General features: G+C 37.3%; 2 protein-coding genes and 1 long non-coding RNA gene across 8 annotated transcripts in view; 2 read left to right on the top strand and 1 right to left on the bottom strand.

Moving 5' to 3' along the window:
• LOC144678912 (homeobox protein Hox-A3) overlaps window positions 1–16901 on the top strand; it is a 32906-nt gene that overhangs the window by 8402 nt on the left and 7603 nt on the right. The window contains exons 1-3 of one of the 5 annotated variants that reach the window (XM_078539005.1): window positions 8131–8218; window positions 13030–13155; window positions 15093–15154. The exons of 1 other annotated variant lie outside the window; for it this stretch is intronic. The gene's annotated coding sequence lies outside the window, so the exon portion shown is untranslated. Of the gene's footprint in view, window positions 1–8130; window positions 8219–12301; window positions 12441–12551; window positions 13156–15092; window positions 15155–16901 lie in introns of those variants that run through there. 3 more of the 5 variants (XM_078539003.1, XM_078539002.1, XM_078539004.1) reach the window with 3 other exon arrangements.
• On the top strand, window positions 1711–3685 carry LOC144673285 (homeobox protein Hox-A4). Its single transcript, XM_078535202.1, has 2 exons — window positions 1711–2217; window positions 2567–3685. Exons 1-2 carry the CDS (start codon window positions 1800–1802, stop codon window positions 2890–2892), a joined length of 744 nt encoding a protein of 247 aa, XP_078391328.1. The 5' UTR covers window positions 1711–1799; the 3' UTR covers window positions 2893–3685.
• LOC144678915 (uncharacterized) lies at window positions 7573–16863 on the bottom strand. 2 transcript variants are annotated; one of them, XR_013576214.1, is made up of 3 exons: window positions 16736–16863; window positions 15959–16278; window positions 7573–8038 (listed from the first exon to the last, which is right to left on the bottom strand). It is a non-coding gene; the product is annotated as an uncharacterized LOC144678915 (long non-coding RNA). The 2 variants fall into 2 exon arrangements; XR_013576213.1 differs by lacking the exon at window positions 16736–16863 and having other exon boundaries at window positions 15959–16430.

The raw sequence follows: 16901 nt of genomic DNA, 5'->3' as shown, positions 1-16901 counted from the left end.
CCCTTTGTATAGTGAGTAGTGAAAATAAGCATCTGTTAATTACACTGAGAGTCAATTAATTTTGCTGTTAGATACTTAGTTGAAAGCATTCTAATGGGCGATTATACTGCGCAGCAAAGCAGGGTAGGCTAGTAAATGTACCCCACAAAAGATCTGTTGTAATGGTTGAAGAAGGTTCATTTTATTGAAATGTTAGTTCGTGTGTCCGGATACAGTATATCGTCCAAGCATTAAAACATTATGATGCATTCTTGATTGACAGGAACTCATGTTGTGAATCGATTATATTTCAGGGAAGAAGGCATATTGCATATGGCTACTTTGAAAAAATAACGTGCAGTGCACCTAAATTGTCACTTTTCTATTTGGTCAATTTCATATTGCGCACCGTTTGTGGTAGATATTAATTCAAACATAAAACGTTATACAATTTTAATCACATTAAATTCTATGACAAGCTAATTAGCTTGCAAATTTTTACGGCAGGTTATTTTTACTTATTGTAAAAGGAAGACAACATTTGAAGGCTTTATCAATTATTGCTGGTGTGTTTTGTGTTCCTTGTTACATTTCTTGATATAACAAATCATGCCATATGCAGACTTAATCGTGTGGATACAGTAGAAACACCTGAAATATAATTGATGCATTTAACGTTTAGTTATTCAGGGTGGTTGAAAGGAGCGGTTTTGTTCAAAAATTCAAATGTACAATGAAAACGTTTGCTAAATGCTTTAGAATAGAGTTCCATGCAAATTAATCGTTTTACTGAATAGTTATGATTTGTACATTTTTAAAAAGTAATACAATTAGTATCTACTTTTATTGGGTATCTCGACTAACAAAATGTTCGTTTCCATCATTTTACTTTATGAAGATCAATTAAAGCAGGCCTGAAAAAATACTAACAGAAGAGTATTTCATTAGTTAAGCCACATTACAATCGAACAATTAAATGCTAGTATATTTTAAACAAGATTTATTACGCCAAGAATCTCAATTGATTACATAACGTTTATATACATATGCAGTATATGGGCAAAATCCTCCACTGTTGCCTTAGCTATTTAACACTTCGGCATGTACTTTGAATGTGTATTAAGTTCTACGAAAAGCTATTCTGCCTTATCTAGGACTTGAAAATACTCGTGTTTTATTAAAATAAACCAAGTATTTTCGCAATTTTGTGGAAATTCTTCCCTTGTAAGCGATGAATCTTAGAATGCCTTTGACAGCATCTCTGCATTCGGAAGGAGAAGCGAGTGCGTTGAACTCTGGTAATTATTTTCCCAATTGTCTTAATCCACCCCCCCCCCCCCACCCCCCCCACCCCACCCCCCGAGAAAGCGCTGAACCATGTTGTGTTGTACAGAAGCGTTCCTAGAACAGAGTAAACTATTTCGGACAATAGCAGATCTCTATTTAATACTATCTTGTCATGTTTTCTCCGTCAACATACATTTGCAAATATTTGCATTCGATAAAACATCATAACATCATTACCCATTTTAGATGATTTTAAAATTAGCGTTTTCCTGATTGTCCCAATTTTCTCTTTCTATGCGACAACATAATTTCAGGGGAAACGAGATTTTGAATGATAATATGGAATTTTTGACTGGAGTCCATGCATTCATCATTGGTGTATTTCCTTATCCGGGGCTCACAGCCACTCACCCCATTGGCTGCTTGCATCACATGAACAGCTAACTTTATACACTTGACAGCAAGTAGGAGGGTTTTATGGAACAGAAAAACGACAACGCGAGAAAAATTAGTATTTTGCACTTCAGAAATTAATGACCATGAGTTCGTTTTTGATAAACTCCAACTACGTTGAGCCAAAATTTCCACCTTGTGAGGAATATTCTCAAAATAACTACATACCAAGCCAATCTCCTGAATACTACGAGCGGCCGCGGGACCCTGGATTCCATCATGAGGCACTATACCCACAATCAAACTACCCAGAGCCGACCTACAGCTTCAACAATGTCCAAGGCACTGGCAACCAAGACATGTCGCAAAGGGGTCATGTGCAGTCGCAGGCTAGCCTCCAAAATCACATACCGAGACAGAATCAGCTTTGTGAAGTGGTCCCAGTAGCCACACCAGCTTTGTGTAGCCAGAATGCGAAAAATCCCACTGCCCAGAAAGGTACTCTCAGCAAAGAGCCCATAGTTTACCCGTGGATGAAGAAAATTCACGTTACTACCGGTAAGTAACTAAAGCTAACTGAAACAATTAAAATTCAATTGAAATCGGATGTGCGGAACTCTTTCTGTAACTAGCCCTTTCATGAGATTTACGATCACCTAACTGTTAGGTCGGTAATTACAGCGCCCATAAATTTCATTGCCCTGGATCTTGCTCCTGGCCATGTGTCTTTGATGCTTTTCTAACCTAAATACCCAGAGCCATTTTATTGCAGTAGATTGTTCGCCGTTGTCAGAACACTTTGAAAAAAGTCTTGTCTTTTAGAACCTTCATTCACGTGCATCTAATCCCATTGTCAGATTCGTGGCTGTATCTGTATTTATGTTTGGTTACTTCTTGTTTTGTTCAGTGAACCCAAATTACACTGGAGGAGAGCCCAAACGGTCTCGAACTGCTTACACGAGACAACAAGTCTTAGAGCTGGAGAAGGAGTTCCATTTTAACCGTTACCTAACCAGGCGTCGACGCATTGAGATTGCACACACTCTTTGCCTGTCTGAACGCCAGGTGAAGATCTGGTTTCAGAACAGAAGGATGAAATGGAAGAAAGACCATAAACTGCCTAACACTAAGATGCGTTCTGCTAGCTCATCATCTTCTACAAGCCAGCAAACACAAGTATCCTCCCAGGGCCCACAGCCAGATGGTTCAGCACCAAATTCATCAAGCCTATAGCTGTTCGACTCTCCAACCCCTCTCCCACAACATAGTTTGGACCAAAATGTGTCTGCCACATAACTGACTTGAATGTGGAGGGATTTCTTGCAGTGAGTTTTTTTTCCAGGGTAGATGCTGTTAACCCCAAAAGGGACAAGGCATTTATGTTGTGTTAACCCATTCTCTGCAGACTTTCAAAGTGTTTTCTGTTTTTGATTGGGTACATTCTGTATCCTTCATTACCTCCACATGAACCGATGCTAGGTCCTGTCAAAGTGGCTTCTTCCATGTTATTCAAAGCAAAAAGAATAAAAGGACACTGAATAATAGATATTGTGAGGAACTGTAAGCGTCATAATCACAACTAGTGTAGTCTGTTGGAATATTTGTGAGAATTTAAGAATAAATCTGTTTTAGAAAATGAGAAAGGCAGCAATATGTGTGGATGTGGAAATGGTTTTAGAGCAAATAAACTGTCCAGATGCTACATATATAGGAAATAAATTATGTCGCCAGCGTTATTTAAGGTGTTTTTATTTTAAACCTCTATCCTCTATATAGTCGTGTTACTGATATCAGTATAACGAATGTGCAAGGATCTTATCCAGAGATTTCAAACGAGTGGTTGTATATTTAACAATTTTGGTACAGTCCAAACTGTGACGAAACCGTACAAATCATTGGTAAGATTTGTGTATTTTTCTGTGGATATTTCAGTGTGCTATGTGCAGTGCCAAATGTTGCTAAAACGAAAGACATAAATTACAGTGTAAAAATGAAGCCTCGGGCTTTAAATAAAATGTTAATTCGTGGACCATCTCAGTTCTTATGTGTACAATTTACTTCCAGTCAGGATTTAGCGAACACACAGAGAATTACTTTTTCGACACCAAAACGTGGCTATGCATTTAACTGATTTGTTTTCAATATATTTTTCTTCACATTCTTATTTTCAAAATAAAATAATTTAACCTCCCGCCTCGCCCCTCCCCTCACCTCCCACACTGCAAAATATCTCGTGGTTCTGAAGAATAACTGGGCGAAAGAGGTTAAATTACTGCATGGATCTACAATTCATCTTTCTACAGCCTTTCCACATCAAGTTCTACGTCACCGAGTCGTAAATAATGCAGTAAAATGTGAGGCGATCAAATAATAAGTCATCTTTAAGGTTGCGAACATGGCCTTTTATGGCCCTAGACGCTATTTTTCTGATCCTGGAATAAAGTGTAACCATGTGGGGATTACTTTTAATTTGACTTTGCATCCTGTTGTGCTTTCTTATACATTACATAATTTAACGTGGCAACGACATTCCAAATATAAAAATACAATCATTGTTTATTTTATTACTTGTAATATATGGCTAATAAAACATGAACTGCAGGACTAAATATTCGAATATATACTGTGACTTCATTTTGTCGATCTTGGGGAAAGGGCGCTAAACAATTAAGCAAGAGTTACTTCAGTAAACATAAAATTGTAGCTTGTAACTTCTAGCATTATGAACGATGATAATTCTAATAAGTTCTATATTATTGATTGCTTGAAGGCAGTACAAGCACCAGGCTTCCTGAAAAAATAGTGTACATCGGAGGTTTAATTGTATAACAACGCACTTCTTTTTAACCATCTTATCGATTTTGATACATCTGTATGTCCTAGCAACAATTTAAAGCTCGCAGCATAAAAATTCGTTCATGGTTTTTGTTTTCCTCTTCAAATTGTACAGATAGTAGGCACAAACAATATCAATGCACAGAATGCATCACGTTAGCGGTGGGGAAAATACACTTATACTATTGGGTGCATTTCCTCCTAAAACTTGTTTAAAACTGAAATTACCTATAATTATATAAAATTACACACAAATAATACAGCCATGACTTTCGATAGGGATTATACGAAAATAGACTCAATTTCCACATTTGTAGAGCGAAATATACCCTGCTGCCAGCTATAGAAATATTTTGCTTTTATAAATGGCGAACAACAACTGCTAGCATCATCAGGCATAAACATTCTTAAATATGCTTTGTATAATAGTTTAAGACGACTCCAAAAGTATATAGAAAGACAAAGAATCGTGCGATGAGAAAATTCGCTCCCATTAGTCAGTCGTGCTTGCTTATCTTTATAAGGAATTTTAAACAGATTGAAAATACCAGATTTTGCTCGGAATCATTAATCACCTCATTCAATAAATACTTCTTTGTATACTTCAACAGCAAGTCTGAAGGGCGTTCTTTTGGAAAAGTGTGTGGACACATTGGATTCTCTTGAATAAAATGTGGCCATCTCGACGAGCACCATGTTTCTTTCCCCTTGGAACAGTCCTGGAGTTGCTTGCCGGACAATTTTTATCACCACAGAAAATTATAAGCACATATTGTCAAAGGCAAAAGGTAATTTATTTTATTCCAAGTCCATTTTGGAAAGGACAAGTTTATTAAAACTTATCCTTTATATGCCCAAACTTTGGGCGCCTTTAGCAAATGAAAACCCGATTGCATCTTTATTTTCTTTCTCTTTGATGTTTTTGGTTTATTGTAACTCGAACGGTCTTTTGTAATAAAAAGTTGCATTGTTTGTCAACGGCTGGGCAACCAGAGCGAGTTCACCAAGAGGACAGATTTTCTGACCGATTAGCCGCTTTTAGCGGTGCAGACTGACCCCTCAAACCCTTGACCTTTAAAAAGATGGACAGTGCTCTTTCCACTATTTCCTATGCCTGCAGATAGAGGTTAAAAATGTACCTTGTTATCAAAAAAGGTCTTATAAGGAGTCCAAATAACATCTTTTAGAAACTCATATTTAAGAATACGGCGACACTAAGAGAAAAGTTTTTGTGTGTGTGTGCGTGTGTATAACATATATATGTATGTGTGTGTGCATATGCAGTACATTTTACTGTGTGGGACGTGCTTGTGTAAAGAGTACTTGGCGATAAATTATACGTAAGCTGAAAAACACAACCCTTGTGCGTGGTGAGAAACAATGCTTATTTTAAATGGTTTAGTTAATAACATTTTTGTAGTTAATTGTTGTCATGGTTTAAAAGGATGGATCCAATCCTTCACTTGTTACAGTGAGGCAATTCTCCTATTAAGGGGCCTCTATTGTTCTGATTATTGAATGGAGAAGTAACTAGTATGTTTTCTATCAAATACAAGCTTGCTTTCTAGAAACTATATCTGCGGCGGTAGCTCCCTGTAGCTAGCATTTTCGGAAATGTATAGGTAATTGATTTAATAAAATGATGCAACGTTTCTTTTGTTCATTAAAATTATCTACACGCATGTGAAAATGTATGATTTAATTAAACTCAAAACACGACAATTTGAGTTTAAAGCGCATCTAAAACAGTGAACGAGATTGTCACAAATCATAAAATTCATTGTGTGTATTTTAAATCAACTGTACACCACAATGTTCGTTGCTACCCTTAAAACAACTAGTCAATGCACTACGGTAATTGTGGGCTCCCATATACCAGACACAAAGCAAAAACTAATACACATTTGAGAAGTATAATAAAATATCGACTGTGGCTAGTGAGGGTCGATTTGGTGTCAAATTTAGCAGCCTTGGGGGGATGTAAAGTCATATATGAAAGAGTTAGTCTTACATGTGACTGTTATATATGCGGGGTAATGTAACAGTGAGCTTCAATATCAAACTGTCAGGCGGACAATAAAGACAGCTTGAAGAAATGCCCAAGAATATTGGACTGAGGCAGTTCGAACTATAGGTGACACAAATGGCAGACCTGTCAAATCTAGGATCAGCACAGGCCAGTCATTTTTGCATTATCACTTACCAGTAAGCATCCAAAGACTAAAAGAAAGCCAGAACAATAAAGATTCAACTAAGAAGGGGCGCAAAGAGAAAAAAAAATCCACACTCCAAGATAAAGGGTCACGCGTCTCCTCTGTGTATGTATTGAAATTTTAATCTCCCCAGTCACGTGACTCATTAAATAATTAATGCAGCCGGTCCGGAATAGATATGTAGTCGTCAGTATTCGCACTAGATCTGTTTCAGTCTGATGTGAAAATGAACTTTCCTTAAAAATAAGTCTATAATTGGAAGACCTGTCTCAGAAAAGGAAGAGGCACAACTCAGGCAAGAATTGTGGTGAGTAGTGTCTTTGTGACCTGTGTTTTATTCTGTTTATGTTTTTACATTTTTTTATTTCTTAATACTGTCATAAATGTGATGAATAGCGCCCTTTAGTATTCAGATTTAAATCACGGCATGTCTGTGATGGTGTTTAGTCAGTCTCTCGCGTGTCAGTAATATTTTAGATTTTTTTCATGATTAATTGCAACAAATACAAACACATATGATGATGTTCTAGTTCACAGTATGTATGCCTGGATACCACGGTGTAGCTGTGCTGCTTTGTTCAATTTTCCTGTCGTTAATAAATCACCATCTCTTACATGCGCAGGGCTGAGAGGCAACTGTAGGCAGCAGCGTTTGGAAATGAAGAGGCATAAGCTAAATTCCTCTATGATTCATTAATTTGAGCGATTTACAATAAGTGGCAGAGTTATGGTGCTCCAGCAAATGCACTAACATATGTAATTCTGAGCAAAGTGAAGCACTTATTCTGGCTGTCTACTGTTTGTCTTAGGCATGGAAATAATGTGCAACCACGAACCGGACAAAACATATAAGACCAAAGAGTGTACAGAAACACCTGTCTTTATTGTTGTGTTTTTAGGACAAATTAAGGACCCTGCTTATTTTCAAAATACCCTGTTTATTTATTTCCATCATGTTGCAGATAAAAACTCTGAACTCATTTGGACGGAGTTTGCCCTCGTGAAAGAATATATTTGTTCTTCGCAAAGGTCTTACTCTTATTTAATAGATGCATTGGATGTTAGTACCTGACGAAAGTAGATCCAGAAACGTGCATTGTTTGCACTCATAATTAAGTAGCACTCCTAATATTTACAATAAAAGATCATTAGTAAAAGTACATACCGCTTAATTAAATGTCTCATCACTCCAGTCAAGTACATTTTATTATTCTTACTATTGGCTATGATCAATCAAAACAAGATAATTGCAATAGTATAACGGCTGATACAATGTCTTCAGTTTCCGGGCCGGCATTCCAATAAAACACGTCTGTAATTGGATCCACCTCCTGAAATAAGAACAGCACAAATACATTATGATTACTATTTGGCAACTGATTCACAATGTTTTTCTTTAACGACAATAAATGTACTCCTTTTAGGTCTAGACTGTCTCTATCCAGAATCAAGACTCGTTCCAGGGTAGTCTAATTGGGCATTGAGATGGTTTAAGGGCCCGAATTTAAAAGGTAAAATATTTTGCTTTGATTGCATTACTGAAATCGAACGTCTGATTTCAGGTGGACCCGTCTTATTTTAGTGTAACAGGTGGTTTGGTGCTGCAGTTCATCGGAATCAGTGAACACTAAATGAAAACGTAATTTATTTTTTCAACTCTGTTATAAGATGAGAGGTTGCGTGCACTCCGCAGAGCTGATTCCTTCCACGTTGAAATGTATCACCCGGCTGCAAAAGGTAGTCATGGAGCCATTTGAGAGTGTCAGGTCGGTGGTTATTTAAAGGAACAAAAGCCTAGGGTAATTCCTTTGTTTCGGGTTCACAGCAACCTCAAAGAATTCACTGGAGCTAGAAACATAAAGCTTGATTTATTTAAAACAGAATATCATAATTATCATTTTTAAAGGAAATGCAACTTTTTCTGTGACACTATCAAATAATATATATACTCATTTTCAACTCCTGTATGAATTTGAACAAAAAAATAGACAGAGGAAAAGATCATAAAAAGACTTACTGTAATTGTGTAGGGCACGTTAATTTGTTATCATTCATATTGCCAAAATAAAAGTGCTTGTAACCATATTTGAAGGCTGGTGTGCTTTGTACAACCACCTATTTATTTTTCATAGGAACCAAATGTCACCTCAATGCAATATTTTTCAATGTCCGTATTTATAACGATAGCATACAATTTTTATCCTATTTGCGTTTACATAGGAAGCTAACACCCGAATCTATAGCTGTAATCAATAAAATACAGTGAAGAGATCTGAAAACCCTTGGTTAGAAGTGAACGTAATACATATCAGGTTTCTTTGTTTTATTACTGCCAGGCGAACAACGAACATCGAAATAAGAGCTTCTCGCCTGTTCCGTTTACTCCACCTTTTTGCTTGGTGTAAATGTCTAAATGGATGGACTTTCCGATATGATTTGCAATTTTATTAAAAGGCAAAAAGCAATGTTGCAAAATAAATACTTATTTTCGAGTTACGACATTAGAAATCTAGTGCAAATACAAGTTTTGGGTGTGATATGGTTAATAGTACGTGAAAATAGAAATCACATCTAAATATTCCAAAAAATATAGCATTTTAATAAAGAAAAATAATCCACGGGTAAGAATCGACTAACGATAGGCCTGCAGGGTAAAACGGCAAACAAATCTTTCATCTTCCCACCACTCCATAAACAGTATATTGCACATATGTTGGTTAAAGGTAACACTTTGCCCGCAGTCAATCCGAGTAAATAGTGTTGTTAGACTTTATGAAGTTCCGGATTGGTAAGGATGCTCAAATTTTCTGGCTAGTTTAAAGTGCCGTTGATAACTAGAGTAGTTTTATTGCATGGAATGAGGAGTGCAATAAATTACTCAGTCTTAATGCTTTGTTGTGATGGGTTTGACAATTGCACCCGCATACAAAACTGAGTTTCTTACAAGGCCACTCTTAAAATGAAAACAAACAAAATTTACTGATACTTGGCTGGCTTGTTTCTCAGGTAGTTTCTGTATAAGTTTATATCATTTAGATTAAAAGAAAGCAATTGTTTCACTGCGGCCATTCGTTTGTTGGGAACATTTTCTCATGCTCCGAGCTATCACTCTAATTTTATTCAGGTCAGTGTCAGCCTAAATCTTGCACCAGGTCCTGTTTCTTAACTTTATTTCCAAGCCCCAGAGTCTAATATTTCCACCTAAAGAGTTTATTTGACCTAAAGAACAAAGAAAACGAAATAATATTTGACCGTGTTTAAACAGCGAAAAAAAACGTATTATTCGCTTATCTTTAGTTTTACGTTTGTTACATACTAATGTCTAAATAGACATTAAAAAAATGAAGAGTAAAATGAAACATGTAGCAGTGGTTAGTGCTTAACGTGCGAACCCTATTTGCTCTGCCATGCTGCACGGCTTCATTCTTACCTTCGCAATGCAATGGGACTTAGCTCTCCGCAAGACTGGAGCAGCTGTTTCCTAAATCAACACCGCTTAAATGCAATGCTGGTTTGCAAGCATACTAGACTAACAATGAACCACAGAAACTTTATTGCATGTGCCTAATAACCAGATTTGATCCAGATTCTGCTAACAATTATTTTTAAGTCACGTGAACGGATTCCATAAGGTTTTTTTTCCCCCTCGATTTGGCCCAGCTTGTTTGCCGGGCTGCTTTTCTCTCTCTCTCTTTAATGCATAGGTCTCACAGAAAACCAGTACCCCAGACGTCTGCAGAAACCTATAAGGCAAGCAGTTCAGTATTTACAGAGCGCCGAATCAGTATGAAGCAGTGAAATTTCCTTCTCCTGCCTTTTTGGTCTGAAAAGCTTACTCTGCATAAAGAGAGACTATCCCCAGTAAGCAGACAGCAATATATTTAAAAGAGCCGGATAACCTGGAAAATGTAGAATCTTCATTATGCATTGAAAGTTTCCCCCTGTAAAGCACATTACCAATTTCGCAGCAGGCTTTATTTGTCCTTTGAGGCTGGTTTGGATTTGGCTGAATTATCAGGTAAGCCATAAGACTTCTTTGCAGCTCTATCTATTTGCACACAGGATAAATTCCGGCCCAGTCCGTAATTAATGACACAAAACTTGCCCTAAGAGAAGTTATTGCTTATCGCCAAGCCCGATTACCCTTTTTTTCGGATTCTCCTATCTTTATAATGCACACGTCGGTTATAGTTATGTCCTGCAATATTTTGAAGCTCAACTTTATACTTTTTAAAGTTTGTGCTGGCATTGCGGAAACATCTCTAAATTAAAAATGGCAATCAGTTGCTAGAACAGAAAGATTGTTTAACTTTGGAAATTTTAGCCTCAAGATACAACTGTGAGCTGTGAGAGCTGTTTTCTTGCTTTGATGGGTTCCACTTGTCCAATAGCAGTTTCCTAAAGATATCTTCTAACTCTAGATTCCGAATAGCCGATCTCGTCTATGTCTCATTTTCAGATTTCTTGTATATTTCAAAAAAACCTGGCGTAAGTTTTTGCCTCTGTCTGTCTGTTTGTCTGTCTGTCTATCTATCTATCTATCTATCTATCTATCTATCTATCCATCTATCTATGTTTAGATATGTACATGTTTATTCATATGTGCATATATTTACGTATGTATATGTGCACATTAAATGATTTCAGCGTTAAAATGTCGAACTTCGCTTCGTGGCGTTCATCAATTATTCATTAATGTTTTACTCTGGGTGTTGAAAGTTTAACTGCGGCCTTTGTAAGACGATTGCACGGATTTTGTTCGGAGCGAAAATGAAGAATGTTTAACCTTTCTCAAATTTGCTGAGGTTGGGAGACCAATAAACACGCCTTCCTTTTGTACCCTGACACTTGAAGTTACTGTAATGATTATAATTTAACTCAATTCACTGCCAGCTATTCTTAACTGTCCAGCTCAAACTTTTTTCTACATATAGAGGTTTCCCTAAAACTGTAGAATTGGACGCTTAAAGCAACTTTCGATCATTTGTGACACTAAACAATGTTTACATGTAAGAATAGTGCTTAAAGGAAACGTGTCTATATCATGTAAAACAGATTGAGGTGAATATTTATAGAACAACTTTCAGGGCAAGGTGTTCAAAATGGCAATAAACAGAAGGAAGCAAAGGGGGAAGTGGAAGGGGCAAAATAAAGTATAAGCAACAGAATGAAGGGACCCTGCTCAAGACGGAACTTACATGGAGAAGGCACATTTTATAATTAAATTTAAATTGAAGAACCTACGTGCTTAGAATAGAGACATTTTAATTATGAATCTCTTACATGAACTGTGATTTTTAACAACTTAAGCCATATGGAAATTGCAGGTGCCTTGATATTTTCTCCTAAATACTTACTGCTTGCCCCCAAACTTTCCATACGTGTTGCACTAAAGTAAGGTACATCTGATAGAGAAAGAACCAGAGATTTCAATTCTATCCCATAAAGATACATAATGGCCATTTTTTTCATCAATGGTTCCGCATCACTATTAACATATATTGCATTTGAATCTATTTTGTACTTTCTTCCGCAATAAATTCCATGTATCACTCAATTGGCACAAAACGTGTAAGCACACATTTTGCATGAAGGTCCCTACAGACACGATTTACGATTCTACTGGAAAAGAAATCAGAATCATTACACATCGCTGTCAAGTCCACTCCTCACTCTGTGCTACCCTCACTAAAATCACCTAGGCTTTCTGGGACACTGCTTTGTCTTTGTCAGGTAATTATAAACCTTTTCTAGTCTCAATAACTAGCATGGTGTAACGTGTGGGTGTTAAGCAAGTCCAGTACAATAGCACGTTCTGAAAAGGGAAATTCGCGTGGAAGCTTAACCACTGTGGGACTTCCCTGCTTATTTGGCTGTTTTTGTCGAAAATGTGAAGTGCTCCCTTCTTCATAGGTCGATTTAAACTCCCGTTTGCGCTACAAACAGCTATTCCTCCGTTCCAAGTAGTTGTGTCTACAGGCTCCGGATAGAGGTCTTTTACACTATGAGATACAGACGACACAACTTACCGTATCGTGGATTTCCTGCAAAGAATTATCGCGGAGCAACCTTCTGCAACACCAACAAAACTCTGCTTAAGAAACTTCTTAGGTTTTGTTGGGTAAAAAGTTAGGTTTTGCCTGAAAAAGGTGCTCCTTTAATTATCTCCCAAATTCAAATAAAAGGATTTAAGTTGACGTATGACCACGTGAGCACATAATACAGCGCATTATTGTGGCATTTGGATCGGAGACCTATGCTGGCTTCGGCTGTGATTACGCTTTTCCACTTTCTGTTAAGAGCCAGCTATTTTCTTCTAAAGGGATTGCACTCTGGGCACTGGATTTCACATGAAGGAATATATGCGAGCAGGGGAGATGCTGCATTTAGCGGAATGGATTTTATTTTGAGGTACTCCAAATGCTTCCGTTGATTGTTCATTAATATGGTGAGTTATTGCTGTTCAAGGCAAAGGTCAGTGGAAAGGCTTACGGGTGTCAGATTGTGCCAGAACACGCTTAGATTCCCCTTTTCTGTTTGCTTCGGCACATAATCCATTTTCAATAATATTTTCTCCCCATATGGTAAATACAAAAGAAGTTATTTTGTAGAATACTGCTCGGATCACATGCGTGTGTTGTCCTTAAACACGAACAATTGAATATTGAAATCCTGTCAATGGCCGCTCTCTGTCCGAATATGTACAAACAAAACATCGTATTTTTATTACATAAAATTTAGCGCCAATATTTCTGGCTCTAATAGCTGTAAATAGGAACGATTATTGTATCACATGGGGATGAATATACATTTACTTATTTTGGCATTTTATTCATTATGTAATGTGCTCCAATGAATGGCTCTTCGTCCATTTTAGAAATCTACTCAGCTAGTTTGTGAATTGTGGTATCTCCAGAATGAGATGATTTAGGTTTTGCGTTGCTAAGTGTGTGGCTGTTGAAATTTCATTGAAAATCACATTGCTTAATGGATGGGCATTGAATGTTATGTTCCTATATTAGACATGCAGTGATTTTGTGAAGAGAAAGGCAGCCCATCAAAGGTTGAAATTTTAAAAAATCATTGTTGCTTAAAAATTGCCCCTATTTGTTCATCTTCACAGTGGTAGTATTTGATTAATGTAAGGCATAAAGCAGGCTGAATCGGGGGTGGGGGGTGGGGGGTGGGGGGATTATTTACTAGCAGGCCGTCATTGCGTTGGAATACCGATTGCCTGGAGAATTTAACGAAATGAATTAAAAGGCGATACAACCTAAACCAATGCTGCCATTTAAAAAAAAGAATACATGCTCGATGAATAAAAGACTGGAAAAAGACTCGTTATGTTATGCTGGGGGTGCAAATGTTATATAAAATTGCACCCACCAGTGAGTCCTGCTCAGGAAAGGTCAGGGTGTTGCGATTTGATTTATGTTTTCGGTGTGCTGGGACAGCGGTGCCAATGCAATCTGCTTTAACGAATGCTTTACTTCTTTTTATATATGACAAATCACATTGGCAATTATTGATAGCCAGATCAGTACCCTACCGTAATTCTACCAATCGCGTAAACTAAAACTAAATCGGCTGGGGGGAGGGGGTGCTGGGGGGATAAAAATCATTGTGAATAGCAAAGTTATTTTCTGCGATGTATTGGGTCCTACGCTACATGGGTATGAATGCAATACATTTACTGCAAGATACCATTACTTTGCGAACTATCATTTCTCAAATGTACCATGTCCGTAGAATAAGCATTGTTGTAGTTGATATTTTTGTCCCCATTGGACTTTGAACTCTCGATTTGGCTTCTCTATTTAGATTATTGCAATATATCTGCGGTTTTTACTGTCCCCCGCCCCATCTGGCCGACTCAAAGTTAAATGCAAACACTGGGCAAAGATTTTTTTTTAATAAACACATTAAAAATTTAATTGCAGTTCGGATTACACGTCACTGTTTCTTGCTGATTTATTATCCAGTCTTGGCGTAAATTTGACAAGGCTAAACGACACACAAATAATACAATTTTTACAGTGTTTGAGAGCAAATGGGATTCGTACAGATATATTTGAAAACGATACATACATAAACTGCCTTATTAGCGAAGATGCACAGAAAATCTATAAGGTTTTTTTATGATACATCCTCGGCTTGAAATATTTCGTTCAATATTCCACAAAAACCTTAACATAGTTCAGAGATTATTTTCTCACTTATTGGAATGTTATCATGTGTGTACAACTGATTTAAGGAGCTAGATTTTTTTTTGCCCGTTAATAATCCATGCAGAATTAGTCGATTTACTTAAACCAAGATTTTTCAGTTCTCCGACGCCTTTTCTTTCATTCCGTGGAAATTAATGGTTTCTCGTTTCCGTTCCAGACTATATATTAAATAACAATTCTACAATCAGAGACTTTTCAGTGAGACTGAACAAACTTTCGGTGAGTTTTGTGTGCTATTATGATTTTTAAAAAGACATATGATCGTTAAAAACACCAAATGCGAACATTGCAAGATGTCATATTTATTAGCCCCAGTGCAGGCGGCCGGTGATGCTGAACATCAGCTAAAAGGACCACAGTATGCTATAACAATTTAACTTACATGTGGGTTTTTATGATAGTTGAATAAATGAACATAAATGTATCAATTACTGAAGAAATTACATACAGCATGCATTCTAGGCCGTAAAATGGATGCTAATTCATAGCAGACAGCATATTTAAGTATTAAAGATGGCTGGCGGAAATGTAAACTTTTGGTTATGGTATTCGAATTTCGAGCAAGATATTTTAGAAATGGAAGTTATGACTGCTGTAATAAATTATCGGCACCTTAGATCAAACCAAACGTCTCTCCCCTCTCCGTTTACTTTCTCTTTGTAGAACTTAGCAACTAGCTGCAGGGAGAGTCGTCAATCATGAATGGCGTAAAACATTTCTTATCCAGTATTTTAGTTCACTGCACCCAACGAGCTCGCGATGATTTTAGGAGATACGCTCACATAAACCAGGCGCTTTCAATTTCTATCCAGACGCTTTTTAACTGAAACTCACGGAGTCAAACTAAGTTATATAAAGTTTTTAAAAAAAAAAATCCAGCATCCGTGGCGTTACTTTTTTTTGCCATCTTCCTACGATCTCAAGAGAAAGAGAAAAAGTTGGAGTCAGCACTTTAAGAAAAGTGGAAGAACTGTTCATTGACAATAAAGTACTTCAGTACAGATAGAACATTGAGCGGCTTACTTGAAAAGTTGCAAACGAGTGAATTTTTGTCCCTATCTTCCCTCCTACGCTGTTTGGCTTCCCCTTTCAAGCAGTTGCACCGCAATAAAGCGATAGGAGCAAGTGTTTTCACTTTAGTGCTCTGTTTACAGCCTTAGTGCATGAAGTCATAAATCTTACGTAGCCATAAACGACAGAAGCATTGGTATGCATTAGTGGTGACTATACCGTATAGTCTTTCAGTTCTCGCCTCCTCTGCCTCGGTTTTACTTCTGAAGTGTAACTTTTCGCTCCTGTGTCTGAAACACTTTTATTTCGGCATCGTTAACGCCTATAGTTCTCTGAATAGGGGAAAAAAAACACATTGGCTCTGCTTTAGAACCAATTGAACCTGTTTGAAACCGGCTGCATTTTCACCCTTGTGTCATATTTCCTCTGCACTATTCTCATGCTGTACTTCAAACAAAGGCCTTTCTTTGCAACAAGGTGTTAATAAAAGTTAATGCAGCACTTTCAACGCGGAAGTTTAAACGCATATTTAGTTCTTATTATTGTTTCACAATATAATTATTAACATGTGAGTTGTTTGAAATGGGGCGAGTTCGATTCAAGTTATGATTGTAAAGATTTAATGATTGCCAAACCAGGGCGCTTGTGTCCTCCGCGTTGGTTAATTTGCATAATTTTCACTTGTGACGCTATGTTTCGGGGGAGTTTACCCAGCCTGTCTGTTCAGTACTCTCTGACAGCAATCTTAAAATCCGCGCTTTTAGCATTCAATATTCATAAGAAACATACCCATTTCTTTGGTATTAGATAAGAGCAGCCAGTAAAGCTGATAGTAGTCTTATCTCCCTGACCAGGGCGCGCTACCATAATCACAGGGCTGTCCATCCAAAAGCTAAAGCCTTCTCGCCAGTTCTTTGCCGCTCTACCATTTTCCTTTCCCCATTTGCCGTTGTCG

Source organism: Cetorhinus maximus, chromosome 3 (assembly GCF_964194155.1).
Source record: "Cetorhinus maximus chromosome 3, sCetMax3.hap1.1, whole genome shotgun sequence".
NCBI classification, from domain to species: Eukaryota; Metazoa; Chordata; class Chondrichthyes; order Lamniformes; family Cetorhinidae; genus Cetorhinus; species Cetorhinus maximus.
The sequence above is the reverse complement of the archived record's forward strand: the minus strand, read 5'-3'. Positions and strand labels throughout refer to the sequence as shown.